We start from the raw sequence: 19,864 nt of genomic DNA, 5'->3' as shown, positions 1-19,864 counted from the left end.
TTGCGAGTTACAAGAAAAAGATGTGAACAAATATCGTATTAAACCCATCATTGAAAATTACACTTAACAATGAAGATCAAAGACAAATTTAGCAGCTCCAGCATTCCACCTAGCTGGGGACTTGGCTAACTGGCCCTTCCCCAGATAGGGGTACACCTTGAGGAGCTCTGTCTTTGCAAAAAGGGAGCACAAAAACACAGATTTCCAGCTACACCCAAGAAATTGCTTTCAATGACCTGCCCCATTTCAGCATAAGAGAACAGACCCTGCAAACCCCTAGGGGTCTGCAATGACTTGGGTTAATGTGACCTTTCAGTCACTTCTGCTTAGCCTCAACTCCACACTAAAGCTTGTAAAATCAGTAATCAAGTATTTTCAATTAATACACACTCCCAATTTTTAAAAAAGGTGCCTTCCTATATATACACATACAGATACCTTAAAGTACCCATTTTAATTAACACTGCATAATTTAACAAATATAAAACCATAAGCAAGTTTGTAAGGTTGATGTTAACTTGTCAACAGTTAAAACTATTCATCATTTATAACCCTTAGCTTGCTCCAAGCTTCGCATAAAGTTCAAACATTTAAGGATCACTTTGCAAAACCCCACAGCCCCTTGATTTTGTCAGCACTGGCAGCCATGCCTGTCCATGCATGCTGTGAATGACAACTAGCAAGGGAGGAAAAAAGTTTATTGTCTAGAAAATTAGGGCCTTTTATTTGATGGATTAGTATTTTCATTTACAGCTGATCATTTGGCAGCTCACACGCGTCATCTATAGAGGGAGGTTAATTAAAATAGCTTTGTGCCCAAGGTGAACACACAAGATCTCTGTGTACATCTCTAAATACATGCTAACTTAAAATTTCAACAAAATTCTTGACTTGGTATCTATTGCTCCTTCTGGCTTTATTTTTGGTATACCTAATAAGCATAAGTAATATGCTGCACATGTAATTGACAAGTTAATTCCTACAGCATATAATTTATTCCTCTAATAACAACTGTAAATCATGATTGCCAGCACTGAAACATACAGTAATGATGCTTTCAGTTACTTATCTCTGTACTGAAGGATTTTTTCTGCTCTCCTGATGACAGTGAAATCCTTGCCCAGTACATTTATAACACTGTCTATTGAAAGCATGAACTAGTTTTTATTAATTTTTACAGTTGTTTAATATAGTACAAATATCAATATTGCACAGCTACAACAAACACACAAGGAACTCAAAGTACACTGAAAACACAGATGTGTATAATTATTCTTTAACAAGCTTATTGATTGCAGTAGACAGATTCAGCTAATTGCCAAAAGGAAGCCCATGGCAGACTACAAAATAGAAAAAAGCATGCTACAAAATTCTTCTGCTTTTAATGGTAGTGCATAGAAATGTAATAGTATAAATTGCTTTATATTGATGTGTCCTGACCCACTTAAAAAATGTTCCTATCCAAGACTTACCCTTGGCAATCAATTCTAAAATGAAATAGTAAGCCACTTCATTAATCTTACAACAGGTGCCAAAGATTGAACCTCAGCTACTACACATTTCAGCCCTGTTAAAACATGAGCCTTAAAAAAGGATTCCCTGCAGATTGCTGGGGAATGTTAGCCTACCTCACAAAAGCTCTGTAGAGACATTTTCCTCTGAAACCAAGGACCCCACCCTGTTTCTTTTAAAATTGATCAAGGATCATTTTAAATAGGTGATCTGCAATAACAGAGCTCTCATTTATACAGTTAGGCATCAGATAATGTTTGACACAGGCAGGCAAGAAAGGAAGGGAGCTCTATAACCACGTTTTATGAAATTGAGACAAGACACAATGCTATATGATGAACACGGCTTCTAAAGAAAGGGAATAAGGGCTAAGAAGCAACAAAGCTTCAGTGATAGTATAAAGACTGGTTAAGAAATAAAGAGGGGAGGGTCTACAATTTCCTCTTCTTTTTGTGGGCAGATATCTGGGCCCCTCAGAATAGCTATCTCACTTTTTCCGTTCTGTGAACGGAAGCTCTCAGTCTCTGGTACAAACAAGCAGCAAGCAGATACAAAGGGTTCAAATGTTGCAACAGCACTGCTTCCAGTAGTTATCAGGTAGTCTAAGGTATCCTGATTGCTCAGGACAGAGTGTTTTTTGTTTTTTTTTCCTGTTCATAAACCCTTGACAGACCTCATTTCCATTATTTGCCTTTTATTTTTTTCCAATGCATCCAAATTTTGTCTAGCCAAAATACTTTATAACAAGTCATAACAGCTGAATTTTAAATAAACTGAAGAAGTACTCAATTTTGTTCTGCTTAAACTAAGAAATTACCATCAGTACCCACGTATCTGTATGGTAAATTAAATTCTAAGACTTATTTTTTCTTTGTAATTTTTTCATATTCCTCTTTTTTCAGTTCCTCCATTTTAGATCCCCCCTTCAGTCATTTCTCCTTTCCAGCTTACTCCACAGAAAAGATACTTTCCAAATATTTTTCCCATTCTACAGCTCTCTTACCTATAAACATATAATCCATCTAAATCTATAATTTCACTTACCAGGCATTAAACTGTCAGAACACACAGACTAAAGGTAAGAAATCCCTCCAAATGACAACTGGCTCAGCCCTTGGTCCAAGGTTCACAAAGCAGCCATGAAAGGAGGCTAATGAACCTCTCTTATAAGGATCATACAGAAGGCATTTAACCTGAGCGCCCAGCCCTTCCAGGTGCTTTAAATCACCTTGCTCTTGGCCAAGCTGTTTTAATTCCCCACTCTGTGCTGTATAGGAATACTTCACACAGGAGTGTTTGAATTGCTTACAGATACTTTCAACTAACGTCAAGAGGCACACAATTACAGTTGTGAGGGCTTACTGCCTTGCCTTTTTATTTCCTCCCCCTTCTTCCACCCTGCTTTGAGTTTTAATGAAGTACACAACCTGAAAAGGCCTATGGTATCATTGGACAACTTAAACTCTGTTGATAGTAAAAGCTGTTTTTAGGATTCTGTCTGGGTATTTTGCCAAGCATGTCAGGAGAGTTTCCACAGGGGGAATTTTTTGGTTTCTGGAGGGAGGGAGGCCTGTAGGCCAACTGAGAGTCATCTTGAGACAACTAAAACCACCACAAAGTCATAGAGTGACTCCTTTTCCAAGGTGTCACTGCTGTGATTTAATGTGCCATCTATTAATCTGAGGTTTAATGAAAGCAAAACTATGTCCCTAAACAGCTAAAATACAGTAGACATCCTAGTATTCCTATTCTAGCATGTTCAGAGTAAGATCCAATCCTAGCACATGCTGGAATTCAAACTGTAAGGAAAAAAAAAAAAAAGGCAAAGGAAAGGGGAAAATCTAATGATGTGATTTCACGATTAAATGTAAAGAGTAATACCAAATGGCAACACTCGCTTCAAGTCACTAAGCTGCTGTACAGCTCTGTAACTCAATACAGTTGTTGCCACTGCTGGCATAGCCTGCAAGCTTCGTACCAGTGCTGCAAGGCCTTAAGACAGGGGCTTGTCAGCTTTTGCCTAGGCTTGTTCTAGGCTTGCCTGGAGCTTTACTTTTAGCTTAATAAACTGTAGCATCAACTGTTTAATTATCATGTAACTGTTACCTGGCCTGGTTTGCCCTAGTTTTGTACAGTGGTGTGGTATAAGCCTGACTGCTCTTGGAATTTTGATATATTTTTCAACAAATGGATAGCAGTAGCGAATTGTTATTGGGCATATAGCAGTCTAGGAACCTGGAATAAAAATGCAGCATAGAAGAGTGCAGGCATAGGATAGTAGCAGAGGCATTCAAGGTACAGAGACACAGAGCTGTAGAAAATCTTCAACAGTCAACTACCAGTCACTAAAGGAAGCAACCTTGGGAGCTGGATCACAACAAAGGGCACAAAGAACAAACATCCAACATCTGTAAAACATACCATCTAGGACGTAATGTGGCATCCTAGCATACCAATGATGACAGCAAACCAAGGAAGAAAGAGCAAGGTGTAGAGCATTTTACAACAATTTACTGAAGCAGCCTGAAGGGAACTCTAGAGTGAGGGGGAAAGCAACCAGTGACACAGGACTGGGGATGCCAATGACCCATTGACACCCACCCTCCCCTCCACTCCTGCTTTACCTGAGTGAAACTGCTGAGGCCCCACAGAGACACTGGAAGGGAAAGTATAACATCGAAGCAAAGGGACAGATACTAGGCAGTGTGTGGAACAATTTTACCTGTATTATTAGTGAGACTTTTTTTTTTTAATATTGTTGTTCTGCTTCTTTTGCATATAATAATTAGAGCTCAAATAATAATAATTCTTTGATTAGGCCGTGAAGAATTCATTTTGACAATAAACTCCCTGCTTTACACATCATGGTGTTTCTTTCATACATTGATAAATTGCAAAAACTGCAGTGTAAAACTCATAGACAATGAACTGGCGGAGATAACCTTGACCTACAAGCAACAACTGCTAGCAACTGGAACAATATCTCACATGCTTCCAAAAGCAAGTAAGCCTCTTTCTCCTCTATCTTTTTAACAATTCCAGTTGTCTGTATAAGTATATTAAACAAATGAGTACTATAGGAGTTCTACCCCCCCACCACCCACTAAATGATTAATTAATCTCTATAAAGCTTTCTGCTGTGTATTTTCTTAGAGTGCTGGCCTCCTCGGTATGCATTTGCCCTAAAGTAGAGCCATAGGTTAAACCAGCTTCGTATCGGCTAAACGCCTCAGACTGAACCAAATATCCGTAAGGTGAGAACGATGAATGCTTCGAGCCCAATGGAAAGCAATGACATAAACATTTCATTACACACAAAGAATACATTTAGGTGTTAGGATAGATGTCAGCAACCATGAATCCATACCATCTATGACTAAGCCAGGCAATATTTTTATTTTAATAGCATTACACAGATGTTCTGAGAAACACTGCTCGTATCTAACAGTCATTTAACAAATTTAAAATTAGACACAAAAGTATTTTCAAATTTGTTTTAGCTTTGTTTATACAGATTTTGTTACTGTTGTTCTGAATCTAGTCACATCTTGAATAAATGCAGTGAAACAGATTTATGAAAACAATGCACAGCATAACTCACTTCTGCTCATTGGGTACTCACTGTAGGGATAAACTGAAGCCATCTGTTTGTTACTATTCCTGCCATCATGAGGCCACATACATATTTTACTGTTTTCTATGTGCAAAATTATCTGACACACCGCAGCACCGTTTTCTGCTTAGTGGAAGATGAGGCGAGCAGGCACTGAAATCCTCTGTTACAGCAGGGCATGTCTGAGATCAGCATCAGAGTACCGTGAGCATGGCAGTGTAGTCAGTGCCCTAGCTGGCATCTGCAATGAAAAGACCCCTCATTTTTCAACAGTGTCTTAATCTTCACAAATGTAATTACAGCATTCTTCAGTAATGGTAAATACAAATTACACTCTGTTCTGCAAGACAAAGATAAGCTCTTTTTTTGTGTTTCAACACAAACAAGAACAACAGAAACAAAAAAGATTGTAATAAGAAGATATTTATCCCAGCCTAAATATTAGCATTATGTAACACTTTTTAAAGTACCTGCACAGAAATTGTATGTTCCTCAGCTCAGCATCCTAACAATCATCTTATGAAACTACATTGGAGACAAGAAATGTTTTTTGTTTCTTTTCTTTTTTCTTTTTTTTTTTTCTTTTTTAACAATACTGTTTCATGGCTATGGAATATCAGCCTTAAGTCTCAATGAAATCTTGACTGCGACTTGCAAATGTGTGTTAAAGACAAGTAATAAATTGCATTCTAGTTACTAGCTTAATTGTTTGAGTAGTTCACCTCATATGGTGTTCACCTCAACCCTGGCTGCACGTACAGACTGGGCGATGAGACGCTGGAGAGCAGCCTAGAAGAGAGGGATCTGGGGGTCGTGGTAGACAGCAAGTTGAATATGAGCCAGCAGTGTGCCCTGGCGGCCAGGAGGGCCAACCGTGTCCTGGGGTGCATCAAGCACGGCATCGCTAGTAGGTCAAGGGAGGTGATTGTCCCGCTCTACTCTGCGCTGGTGCGGCCTCACCTCGAGTACTGTGTGCAGTTCTGGGCACCACAGTATAAAAAGGACATGAAACTGTTGGAGAGTGTACAGAGGAGGGCTACGAAGATGGTGAAAGGCCTGGAGGGGAAGACGTATGAGGAACGGCTGAGGTCACTGGGCCTGTTCAGCCTGGAGAAGAGGAGGCTGAGGGGGGACCTCATCACAGTCTACAACTTCCTCGTAAGGGGGTGTCGAGAGGCAGGAGACCTTTTCTCCATTAACACCAGTAACAGGACCCGCGGGAACGGGGTTAAGCTGAGGCAGGGGAAATTTAGGCTTGACATCAGGAGGGGGCTCTTCACAGAGAGGGTGGTTGCACACTGGAACAGGCTCCCCAGGGAAGTGGTCACTGCACCGAGCCTGCCTGAATTTAAGAAGAGATTGGACTGTGCACTTAGTCACATGGTCTAAACTTTTGGGTAGACCTGTGCTGTGTCAAGAGTTGGACTTGATGATCCTTAAGGGTCCCTTCCAACTCAGGATATTCTATGATTCTATGATTCTATAATAAATTGCATTCTAGTTACTAGCTTAATTGTTTGAGTAGTTCACCTCATATTTTCTTGGTTAATTACTGACTTCTGTGTTGTGTAATTGAAACTATGGTTAAAAAAAAATAAAAAAGGATCCAGGGTGTCTAAAATTGCAATGTTAGAAATCAGAGGCCTTTTGTATTCAATTAAGCTTTGTCAAAGCAGCCTGTTGCTTGACAGTTTTTTTGGGGTGGCAACACAAATTCACAATCATAGACCAGCTAGCAAGCAAGAAACTTCTAAATTTGAAACTTAGGAGTGTCATGTTTCCTTCCAGAATTATTTAAATGGAGATTTGCCACAGTTTCCAGTCTATAAACTAAATCCCAAGAAGTCCTACCTAATCCTCTTTTTTTATTATTATTTTTTAGCTAGCAAAACAAATTTCAGTCTTGGTAATGTGGTTACAATCTATTTGTATATATTGTTTATCACAACAAATAGAATTTATAACAAAGCACAGAGCAATAAAAATACATTTCACACTAGTTTTTTATATATCTATTCTTGTTGAGACAGGAAGTCACTTATCCTGCCTTGCAGAACATTTACTCCTTTTTCCTATTCAGATCCAACAGGATTTAAGGATGTACAACATTTCATAGGGCAGGACCTGAAAGCATCCCAAGAAAAAAAAAACTATCTTAACCAGCTTCACAGGCCCAGCAGGGCTCTTCTTCTGGAATGATTTTATCTGTTATTTTTAGAACTGGTAATTAATCATTTTCACATACTCACTTCTAAAAACTGCCAAAAAAAAATGACAAACGTATGAAATATACTGTTAAATATATGTATTTAACAGAGAGAGGAGAGAGGGATAGGATCTCTTCCCATTCTTTTCTAATCATGTAAAAAGTGGGATTGTTTTGTACGGAGGACATCATTTCTTCTTGTTCACCAGTTCAAGCCATCAGAATTATATAGACCTTACTTGGCCATGGTAATTTCTTCCTTCTCCACACTTTAAATGCCTTGCAAGTTTTGTAGAAAGTAAATATATTGGCAAGGAAAGTGGTGCTTTAAAACACACACACACAGAAACACAGGGACACACAAATCCCACTCTATCTGGGGGTTTGGCTGTATTTGATCTGAACCACCCACTGCGCACCTCCTGTTTCAAACCTTTGGTATAGGCAGTAGTTAATTCACTCTGTTGTGCACAGTTTTAGACAATAGACTATTTGAATTTGGTACTTCTATTTGGTTTTGTATTCAGTTCTCTAAACCCACAGCACTGAATACATTTGATTTGTCTTTATTTTCATTTTACTAAGCAATAGGTGTTTAGTAGGCACAGGCCGTCTCACAGAGGGGAAGGGGAGGACAGTCAAATTAGTTGTAGCTCCCTTGTTGAAGTGAACAACAGAAGACAAGAACTAAGCTAAAAAATGGAGAAAAATCAAAGTGAAAACTCTAGTGTAACCTCAGCAAACCAGCAGGTGATTAATTGCTTAAAAAGAACGAGAAGGTGAGAGACAACAGGTTTATACTAGACTTTCCCAGCATGGCACAGAATTCTGAAGAACACCTTGATCAAATCCCTCGTGTCGGGAAGGCCAGCGTTACAAGGGAAAGTGTTAATGTCAGAGCAGGTGCAAAAGGAATACACAATTCCTACTCTTTCAAAATGTATTTTGTTGCAGCAGACGCATGCTGTTGTATCTGCGTTCTGCAAAAACAACCACATCACAGCCTGAAAGGCCTGAGGCCTGACCCTTGCACCCCGGCTTGCTACAGGGGAGGCTGCTGCGAGAGGGTTGAATGAGGAAGGAGGGCAGGAAACAGGATCTGTCCGTAAGTACGCAACAGGCTGCTGTTCGGCTACGTGTCCTGGAAAACCATGCTGTGCATGCATTCATTTATGAAAGGTTAAGAACCGAAATCTAGAAATGACACATTTCCAGCCAGTAATTCATCAATTGCTGAACTGTTCATATGAAAGGGACTCAATACACACTATTCAAATTGTGCTGTATTTAAATTTCTTCAGAATTTGAAATAGAAATTTGCTTCTTTCGATGAAAACCTGTTTGGCTAAGGCAACTTTTCATTCCCACCTTTCTCCTTTATTTGCTTATCACATTAAAACTACTCTTTTTTACAAAGAAAGCCAAAAAACAAAGCATAAAAGATACTTACAAAATATTTTATATAACAAGCTCCTTTTGAGAAATGAGAATATTAAAATTTCAAAAGTACAGTCACAGCAAGTGGTAGGCAAGCAATGATGATAAATCAAATCCTATTTCTTGCCATGCTGTGAAAAGACGGCTGGCTTTTAATCATCCTGATGTGCCATATGTAAATTCCATCAAAGAAGAAGTTTGGTAAATGTTATATTTCATAACCACAGGGAAGGAAGCTATTTATAAACATCAATTAAATGATATAATATAGTCTAAAGCCATTAATAACAAAGCTATTAATCTAGGTAGACATTACTCATATTGGATAGTCTTTCTTTTTTTGTATTTTTGAACGCATATTTAGCTAAGAAAATATTACATGTTTTTACTCAAGGTCACAGTAATCTGTCTATGTGCAGTTTCCATAGTATCAGTAATTAAATTGTTCCAGAAAAAAAAAAAAATAATAATCCAAAGCACTCTTACCTAGAATCATTTTCTTAAAGAAAAAAAAAAAAAGAGAGAGAGAGAGAAGAAAAAAAAAGTGTCTCAGCACCTAAGATTTATATGTAGTCAGAAATCTCTAAAGGAATACTAAAGGAATAAAGAACAAAACATTTGTTACAGATGCACAATATATATCTACCTATGTATATATGAAGCTTAAATGCTAATTCATGGCATGCTTTGCTCGTCTCAGGAAACATTTGGAGATGGAATTGTCGTCAACAGGGCACAGTAGTGAGGATTAATACTATAAGAAATCTATTTGCAAGCTCCCAAAGCAGTGAAGAGCCAATCATAATACTACTACTATTATACTGCAATTGTACATCACTTGCATTAGAAGAAAGTAAACACATTTAAAACCATTAAAAATTGTTATGTTTCACAATATTTCTAGGGAGTTTGTAGTCATCTTTGTCATAAGTAATATAAGTACAGCTTTGGCACAGCATAGTTTATCCACCCAATCTCAAATGATTATGGCAAACTGAGAACAGATCTTTAGGCCCTAAATACTAGACTAGCACTTAAAAACTTCCTTCTTTCATGGAAAAGAAGCTAAATGCAACAAATTTCAAGCAGACGCTCTGTGGCAAAGCATGAGGGATGGCTAATGACAGCTGGGAGAAGCGTTCTTGTAGTAATGGGACTGACAGGCCAGAGGGAATGGGGAAGGACCCAGCGCTTTACTTTTCTGTGTAATCGAGGCATGAAGGAATTTATTTATTCTCATCAGACATTAGGTTTTAGAAATAAAATTACTAAAAGCCTACTGGAAATCACACCAAACCAAAACAAAAAGAAGCTTTCAAGATATTTTGTACTTCCTTTGTATCGTTATTTTTTTCCCCATCTGCAAGAAAGGCAAATCTAGTTCTCAGTCTGAGCAAAATTTACAGAAGCATTTGCTTTCTGTAACACAGGAATAAACGCTTTCAGCTACATATTTGAAGCCAAAGATTTTATTCTAACGAGTTTTGTGAAGGGCGAAAAAAATTATTTCCTTATTTTCGGCACACTCAGCAATGTCTGTGCATAAACTGAGACCTGTCATATCTGCCTTGTGATTAAGAGAAATTTAATGCTTCACCTCTTTGTAATGTTTGTTGTTTTGTTATAACTGGCGTGTAGATTGAATGGCAGGTGACATTTCGTCAGATTTAAATAAGGTAAGAAATTAATCAAATTAACATATTCCCTTTCTAAAGTATAATGAGTCATTTGCATATAAAATACAATAGTCTGTAAACACAAAATTAACTCCAAATAACAAAGGACATCATGAACTGCATTTCTTATATTTTATAACACACATGTATACACAGCTTTTAAAGCACTGAAACCCTGGCTAATTTATATAGCAGTTTGGACTCAGGAAGTGAGAAATATGCTTCCCCAGTACGGATAAACGCATATAAGACACCACACTGCAAGATTTTATAGGGGATCCACGGAGCTGCTTCTCATCAGCTGCAAAGGCAACCTCTGATCTGTCCTTCTAGAAGTGGGAAATCGACTTATGATGCCTAAATTATATTCCAAGGATAAGCTCCAGGTCTGGTTCTGAAAAAGGAGTTAGGCAGATCCTTATGCACACATGGAATGCCATGGAGATCAGTGAAACCTGCAGGATGGTACAGGATCTTTTGGCCTCTTTGCAGAGTGAGACACCTTACTAAAAATGTAAGGCAACCATAATGTTGCCTTTGTTTCTGTTCCATACAGAAACAAAGAGAGAGAAAATTAACAAATCTACCAAGATTGATAAAAATAAATCATAATATACTGCTTATGCTTATTCATGCTTATGTATGAAAAATACAGAAGGAAAGTACCACTTAAAAAATAAAGAGATTAAACAAATTAAAGGAGTTTCAAGGCTAGAGGCTATTTCTATGTAACACTGTTGTTAGTGTATGCAATGATCAGTGAAACAAAATAAGCTGATTTGGTTAGTCAACAATTGTAAATCTATTTGCCTAAAATTAATTTGTTGTATAACTAGATTCAGTCACTGTTAAGTTGTACCTGGTCTTCCTGCCTACAAAAGAAAGGACAGTCTTTTATTTATGAACTGAAAAGAGCTAGAACTTATAAAAGAGATAGAACTTATAAAAGATGCAAAATAAAGCTGGAGGACAGGAATAGTGGAAACATATGATAAAAATCTGCACAAATACAGCAAATTTTAGCCAGTTACACCTGAGCTAGTGTTAACTGCACAGGTTTGGCTTTGCACAGAGGATTTAAGATTTATCTGTATTTTGGTTCACAAAGCAGCAGACTCTAAATAATGCAGCAGACTCTAAAATTAACCAATCAAGTCTATAATCTACATGGTCGTAATCTACCACTGCACACACTCACAGTCCAGTGGAGACGCAAACCACTTAGACACAATCCCCTACGCCATCCCACCACTTGTGACTGTCCAGAAAATGGCTACACATTGTTGGAAAGACATCTGGATTCCAGGCTTGTTTCTCAATGCCACCATGAGTGCAAAGAGTGACAGATCCTCTCTCAGGAATAGCTGCATGAATGGGACCAAAATCAATCTCCAATACAACACCACTTTTTCAGGGTACTTTATGGGTGTATGTATAAGCATAGACATATGCATGCACAAACACACATGCATGAGATTATTCAACAGTTAAAATAAACCTTGAAAACAGTACCTGTTAATATGAGAGTATACTTCATTTATACTTCACACTTCATTTGTAGAAATTACAGCCTCTGTCAACATCTGCCTCTAGGTTTACATACAATCTCACTATTGCCTTCAAGCTGCATTTTATGTAGTGCCTGTTATTTTGGCCTTCTCTTCTACAGCAAAGCTCAATTTCTTTTTGGGTTTCTTTTCAGTGAGGGATGACTGGTTCCAGCTTCATGGAGTTAGAAGGACTGTTTATTCTTTGTCTTTGCCTACCTTCATCCTACTCCTACAAGTAATCACAACTTTTCATAGTGCTTGCTCTCACAGAGTTGTCCCTGAAGACTTCAAATTCTTCTTTCATTTTTAAGCATCACTATTACACTCACTCCCTTATGAAAGAAAAAGTATTTCTTATTATGGTTTTAATTCCTATAAGAGATATGCAGCAACTCAAGTGGATCACTATTAATCCTAACAAAAAAGACATTTGGTGAAAAGAAGTGAGTGTAGAGTAAGGACAGGGTGAGAAAAATAGTTTACTTGTCAGCACAGCAGGGAAAGAAGCTACAACTCTATTAAACACTCAGTAGAGGTATTTAAATTAAAATACCCCTCTGAGTGAAATTCTGCACTAATGTATGTTACCTTAGACTTCCCCTGCCTCCCTTCTCTCATCTTACCAAGGAACCCTGGGAAACATTTTAACATGCTGCAGTATAGTCAATAATCCATCCCATGACTGATTGACTCATATCAGGACTGAAGCAGACCCTGTGGGTCTGCAGAATGCAGCAAAGGGAATGATGAGGCACTGGATCTGAGCTTGATAGGCAGATGAGGTAAAAGGCTGCAGACAGGGCAAGGTAGGTAATAGGCTCTGCCTCTGCCACCTCTTCCTTGTGAGGATTCTCAAACCAAAATATTGTTAGAGTTCTTCTCCATTAATTAAATGAGAGCTGAGGGGATATACAGCCTGTCAAGGTCTGAACAGTTCAACCTCCAACACTTTCTTCAGTGGAAAACCCTCCCTGAGAAAATGAAGTAAACACCATTATTAAGCACGCTCACGTTTTTCTCTTCCCTCCTTTCCCAAGGTAACAGGCATGCACTCTCTGCAGACAGAGGGTGCTTGTAAGTACCACCGGTTCTGGATACTTCAGTAAGTAGTGTAGAGTGACAATGAAAAACAAAGAACCTGCAAGAACAAATAACATTCATTTCCATTAGAGGACTTTTCACTAGAGGAGTCACTTTGCTTTACTCACCAGAGATGCTAAATTTTGCTATTACAAAGTCACATCATTTTTCCAAAGAACAAAGTTGCTGCTTAAGTTATATGCACCCATGTTCCTTTGATTACTCACTTTCAGTTTGCTTTTTTCATTAGCACCTGGTGCCAGCCTTAACACAGAAATAAATGGCTTAATGGGTGAGAGCTGGATGTTATATAAAGAGAAAGCATTCAGAAGTGCCACAAAAGTTCTTGAATTTACACGCACGTTTCCGAGCAGGACTGAGTCTCCAGCTTCTTGTACAATGCCAGTTTTTCATGTTCAGGTCAGTATTAGTAAAAGGAGAAACACAGTCTGACCAACGGCATACAGATGAGCAAGCGTCCATGCAGTTCTGCACATGCACGCAGACATGTATGTACATACCTCATAACTGACGAAAAAAATTGTCAGTAAAAGGAGCAAAGTATGAAACTTCTTTTCTTTGTAACCCTAAAGTTCTACCGCCAAAGCTAGGACATGCAATGCATTAAATACTCTGCTTCTGAGTAATCAATTTCTTCAGTATTTCCGGAAGTGGTAGGGTGTTCTGTAAGTCACAGACGTAAAGGAACATCAGCAACAAAAGGCCAGGAATCCAGAATGCGAAGACAGCTGACCTCTGTTAAAGTCAAACCAAGCTATTTACTCAAACAAACAAACAAAACAACAACAACAAATATTAGTCGTCTGAAGTCTTCACTAAGTCTAATCCTCCTTCAAATAACGAACAAATGACTCCAGTGAAACGTCTGACTGAAGCAAAAACAATGTTTCTATGAATGCAAGATATTTCTATAATTATATTGAGGACACATCATCTTTTCTATTATTTTAAAGAAAAACAACGAATTAAGGGAATTTAGTGAACTTTCATTTTTTCTCTTTTTAATCAAGCTTTATCCTTGGACAAAATGCTTGGCCACAGGCTCTTTGCTAGCAGGTACTCAATGACAAGTCCCAGTAAACTAGGATCTATAAACTAATTTATTCTGAATTTCATACCTGCAAACAAGAGTGATCTAAGCCCTGTATATTTCTCAGAATCTCTGCTGTTTTCATTTCAATTTATACTTACCTTGCAGTTGCCCACTGTTTTAATAATTCACAATTTATAGGTGATAATTTATTGAGATAATGATCTCAACTGAGAAACAGCACAAGATGCACAGATAGTTTCCCAGCAAATCACTGCAGCTTTATGGGTCTCTAGCACGTAACTATCTCACTATTAATTGAAAAAAATCAAACAAAGGAGCAACAGAAAAATCCCTAGTATACTTCATTTTCAGAAGATAAGGAGCTGTATTTTTGTGTAGTGAACCTGAAGTTCATAATGTTCAACATAATTTTACATGAGGTTTATACAACAGCAATATAGAACTGAGCATACAGCAGAACAAGTTCTGCATCCATTCTTTACAGGTATCATTTGAAAACAAGTTGCTTTGTTAGAACTGTTTGGCCATACCCGGTGCTACCACTCATTCTGTGGCTTCACTTAAGCTGTGACAATTAACGCTAAATGGGATATTGGCCTTCTGCACTGTTTATAGTATGCACTTTAGGCAGAAACAACATTCAAAAAAAAAAACCTGACAGGAATTTTTGTAAAAATATAGAAGTGTAGCAATTGTACAATGAATACAGCTCATGATTTTATATTGAATTAAGAGTACTTGCAAAAGTACCAAAATTGTCACTTAATTCAATACACTAATTAGACTAGGATTTTTTTTCTCTCTGAAGCTTTTAAATGAAAAGGCTTATTAACATTTTATGCGGCACCCTAAGGGACAACAGCTAGGTGGACTAATGTAAGTGTGTATGACAGAGCAAATTATCATATTGTCATGTGTATATCTGCATCCTGGATAAACTATAACTCTTAAAACAGAGCCTTTTTCTTTGGATAGACTTGCATACTCAGGTCTCCCACTGTTCCCAGAGGCTCACTCCCTTTTCTAAAACAGTTGCAAAAAAAGAAAAGAAATGGGAAATTTGGGGTCTCTGAGGAAAAGTTGAATAGTATATGCCACAGGGAGTGGAACAGTCTTGGGACACTGGGTGTCAGAGAAACTAGTTCACAAAGCAGTCAGACACATGGACAAGAGCTGCTGGAGAGCTGTTTTCCTAAGGTGATGGTGGATCTGGCAACAACCTTAATTTCTAATGGGAAATAATGTGACTGTTGAGGATGGATGTGCAAGCTATGGTGTGATGGGCGAGTGAGAGATTCCAAAGCAGACTTCCCTGACCACTACTGCATCAAACGCAGAGGACAGAAGATGTCACATATATAGACTTCATTAGTAATGCTAATGCTTAATACAACATGCTGTTTTTCGGCATTCTGCATTTCAAATAAAATCAGATATTATACTACAACGTCCTTCCGAATTCTGCATGCACAAAAAGACAATTTGTATTTATTCACCTTCTCTAAGTTTGGTTATTTTTCATTGCTGATTCTTCTTACAGTTAAGTCTGAAAGTCATGGCACTTTGCCAAAAAGCATATTACACCTAAATCCATTTAGATGCATGTTCTATCTAAATAGAACACCTGAGGTATTTTGGTGTGCTTTCTTTACATAGATTATTGTTATTTGGATTCCATGCGTGCCTGTGCAAACATGCTTAGAAGTAAGAGAATACAAAGACGGGGCAAAACAAAGGCTTTACACATGGGGACTAATACAGATCTAATAGATCACTCAGGAGAAGACAGATCATAAATGCAATTGTGTTTACTGTGAACAGTTTTCAGCCTCTGACAGTTTGCATCATTATTAAAATTTTACTTCCCTAAATTGAATTACAGGAAAAAAAATGACATAGGAAATGGATTAAAAGATGAAAGAGGCAAACATCTTATGGATTCCTGTGAGAACAGTGAGGACCACATAAGAAAAAAGGAAGAAATAAAATCATATAAGCTGTGTCTAAAACAGAAAATATTAATGCTGTAGAGTTATATAAAAAGATAAAAGTTATATATATACATATTAGGCAATGACTGTTATGTGAGGTTTTACTATGTGGCCATAAAAACTAAAACACAGACCAACTTGGAATAGATAGTACTGTTTCTCTAAAAATTCTCCCTCATCATTTCTAGTGATTCCAGAAGTCTGCTGTAAAAATGTAAACTTAAATTATTGGTGGCTGAATTTAAAGTGCGGCAGCTCAAAACCAGACTGCTTTATCTGCCACAGACAACCTATGGGAGAATAAGGAGAGAAGGAGACAGGATGATATCTTGCATTGACTCACCGAAGCTCATAAGGCAAAGGTTTCAACCCCGTATCCTAGCTGCCAGACCCCAGTTCAGGCAAGCTCTTTACTACATATCTCAGTCCATTCCGTGAGCATCAAATGTGTTGAGCCTAAACACAGGCTCAAAAATTCCATGACTCAAGGACTTACTCTAATGAGATTGTACATCTCAGTATATGGTGAAATGAATTGTAGCAGCACAGCCCACATGAAGATTACAAAACACAACAGGAGAAACCTTGAAGAGTTTTCCCTCACAAGCTTGATGTTGCCACTGTGATGGAGTGAAAGGTAATTAGACTGATTAACTGAAAATCATTGAAGAACTTTCATTCACTCCTTTGTCAGTGCTGCCTGCTGCACAGTGCCATTATCATCCAGTCTTGCCAATACTAATAAAGAATACATAATGAAGAAAGGGGAATAGAGGATGAAACTATTTTGCCTTTTTTTGCACTATAATATGGAACTTTTGCTGCTAATTATCAAGGCACATTTTCCCTTTTTTTCTTCTAAGGAATAGTTAGTATCCAGCTAGTATTTCATTTTGTGTGGGGACTGAACTCTGCTTTGAAGAATTATTTTGGAAGAGAAATGAACAGTACTTTGAAAAAGAATTTTCAGTAGCGAGAATTCTTCTGACTCTTAGAGAAGGAGACAAGAGAAGAAAAAATGTGATAAAAATTTCCTTTTACTATTACGCATGGTGATATAGCAATGAACTAACTCATCACATTTTCTTCTAATAGTACAAAGACTACTAGTGGGTTTTTCTGCAGCATGATATATTTGGTCAGTAAGTAAAATTAGTTAACAGAAATGGCAAAATATTCTACAAGAAAAGCTCTGGATATGTGTACTTACATACTGATGTATAAAATAAGTTATGGGCTAGGACTCCTACAGAGTTTAATTCACTTATTTGTTTGCTGCTCATTCTACTCTCCAACTCATCTTCCACAGGAATAGCAATAATTGTCAGGAAAAATGTCCTTAGAAAATACTGCTAAAATATTTACATTTGCTCTGTTCAACCACGAATTACATTTATTGATCTAACAGTGAAATAATGATAGGAACCTCACAAAACTTTGTATTCTCTAAATGGCTATGATCAACACTTTCTGCTTCCAAGAGTAAGCAATTAAGGACTTACAAAAAAAAATAAAATATTTTGAAGGAGCTGGTCTTAACCATGTATTTATTTATATTTAGGCAAAAATTTAAGCCTCATTCATTCTGAAGAGACATAAGCTCAGTTAAAAAAAAAAACAAACCCATTCATTAAGTCCTCCTGTGCTGCAAGTTGCATACAAAAGCAATCAAAACATTTGGCGGCAATGTGAAGAAGCCTAAGATGATGACAGATTAGCATTAACTGATTATAGAATAACTACAAAAATGAAAATTACAAAATATTCTCTAAACTAGAATCTTCTTTTAATCTACAGACTCATAGCAAACACTTATTACGGGATTCCTAACAAAGTTCTAACATCTGTACTTCTACCTAATGCTAAGCATTAGGCAATGACTAAGTAAGAGGTCAGAGAGGTCAGAAGGACAATAAATGTCATTGTCTACAGAAGCCCTTCCAGTTTTTAATATATCTGTATGTGGACAGACAAATCTGAACTTTTTTCTTCCACAACTTCAGAAGTCCTTTGTAGAAGAAAATAAAGCATTCCACAGGAATAATTTCTCATTGCTAAGGTATGGGGAATTCAGGGATCATGATATTTAGAATGGCCTTAATACCCATGGAAATAAGTGAATTATTTTATTGACTTAGATTGAGGGCGTCGACATGGTTGACTTTAAGGGAACATCTACACAGCTAACTCAATATGTAGTGTTAATGTGATTACACCTTCTCAAATTAGCTTTAACCAGTAGCAAAACGTACTGGCAGATTTTAATGTGGGCTAGCAACCACCATAACATGTACCCAGACTACCTATTTGGCTCTATTTGGCTTGCACAGTTTCATCTGAAATCCAAGTCTTCATTACCAGAAGTGTATTAACAGTGAACAAAGGCCAGCCTGCTGTTTAATGTAGTAAGTGTGCTATAACATGCTACATCACTGTTATGTTCTACACTGAATTTTCTCAGATCAAGTACATATTAAAAAAAAAAAAAGTATTTCTTATGACTGGGTGACAGCAATGGAATTTTTGAATAGCTAAATCAAGGGGAACAAAAAGAGCACTGATGAAAAGTTGAATGACTCAGCTGATGAAAAGTGTGTTCCACCAGAACTTGTTTTTTGGTTTGAAACCCAATGATCTGAAAAGAAATATATTTGCATTTATTTTTTAATTCATTAATATCAGTTTAATTTTAAAGGTTTCTTATTAAATAATCTACCTAAAAATAATTGTAATTTGATTGATATGAAAACAGTTTTGATTTAGCTTTCTAGGTTTATTTCTACCAAAATTGTATGATTTGCGAAGTAATATATTTTCTTTAATTATTATCACAACAGCAAAGTAATTTTGCTGGTTTTTCTATTGAATAGTTTGATTACTGTGTAAAAGAACTTTGCTTCAGCCTGCTATTGATTCATGTATACATGCATTAAGATTTCATGGTCTGTCCTTCTATGAGATAGTGATGTGTCCCATATCAAGGTCAGTGCAATACCACATTGTATTTGGAGGAATTCGGAAGGAGGATTTTGAGTTACTTTGCCAGTAATCGAAGGGAATAGGTAAATCATTTCAAATTGCCACCTGTCACAGCACATAAACCTACTGTATAAGTAACTGTACAACATGAGAATTCTGTGAAAAATATTTTTTCATTTTCATGTTCTAATAATTTTAATTACGTCAGAACTGCAGAAGATTTCTACACAACATAAGGGAAGGAGTAATTATTTATGAAATCCACATGATTACTAAATATATTTTTGAAGGATATAATCTTTTTTTTTCACTGTATCGGTATCTTAGAAAGTTTGGAACTTTGTTCTCCCCATTTTAATTTTTCATCTGTTGCAGGCAAGTCGAGTTTGGAGATCTTTTTAAGATATATGAACAAAGACTACAATACAACAACATTAAATTCTGAAAAATAAAGCACAACAAAAAAAGCTTGCCAAAAATAAGTTTTCCACATAATATTTCATTCGATTCCACATGCATATTTAATGCAAATGTATGCTTTAACAACTTGACTTTATATTAGTGTTTCTGCACAACTCCCTCCTGGTTCATGTAATTAGACAGTTCACAAGGAAAATAAAATCAGTATGCTTTTAACCTGATAAATCTACTTACAGTCCTAAATTTCATTTAATCCCTGCGCTGGCAAGAAATCTCATAGTGTGAAGGCATTTTATTTTCCTGGTAAAGTCGAGTCTTCTGTTCA

General features: G+C 37.1%; 1 protein-coding gene across 6 annotated transcripts in view; it reads right to left on the bottom strand.

Moving 5' to 3' along the window:
• CADM2 (cell adhesion molecule 2) overlaps positions 1–19,864 on the bottom strand; it is a 666,627-nt gene that overhangs the window by 334,550 nt on the left and 312,213 nt on the right. The window contains exon 1 of one of the 6 annotated variants that reach the window (XM_013187800.3): positions 2,557–3,354. The exons of the other annotated variants lie outside the window; for them this stretch is intronic. Coding sequence (XP_013043254.1) covers positions 2,557–2,563 — 7 coding nt within the window. The 5' untranslated portion in view covers positions 2,564–3,354. Of the gene's footprint in view, positions 1–2,556; positions 3,355–19,864 lie in introns of those variants that run through there. 6 annotated transcript variants of the gene reach the window in all.

Source organism: Anser cygnoides, chromosome 1, assembly GCF_040182565.1.
Source record: "Anser cygnoides isolate HZ-2024a breed goose chromosome 1, Taihu_goose_T2T_genome, whole genome shotgun sequence".
In the NCBI taxonomy this organism is placed as follows: Eukaryota; Metazoa; Chordata; class Aves; order Anseriformes; family Anatidae; genus Anser; species Anser cygnoides.
The sequence above is the reverse complement of the archived record's forward strand: the minus strand, read 5'-3'. Positions and strand labels throughout refer to the sequence as shown.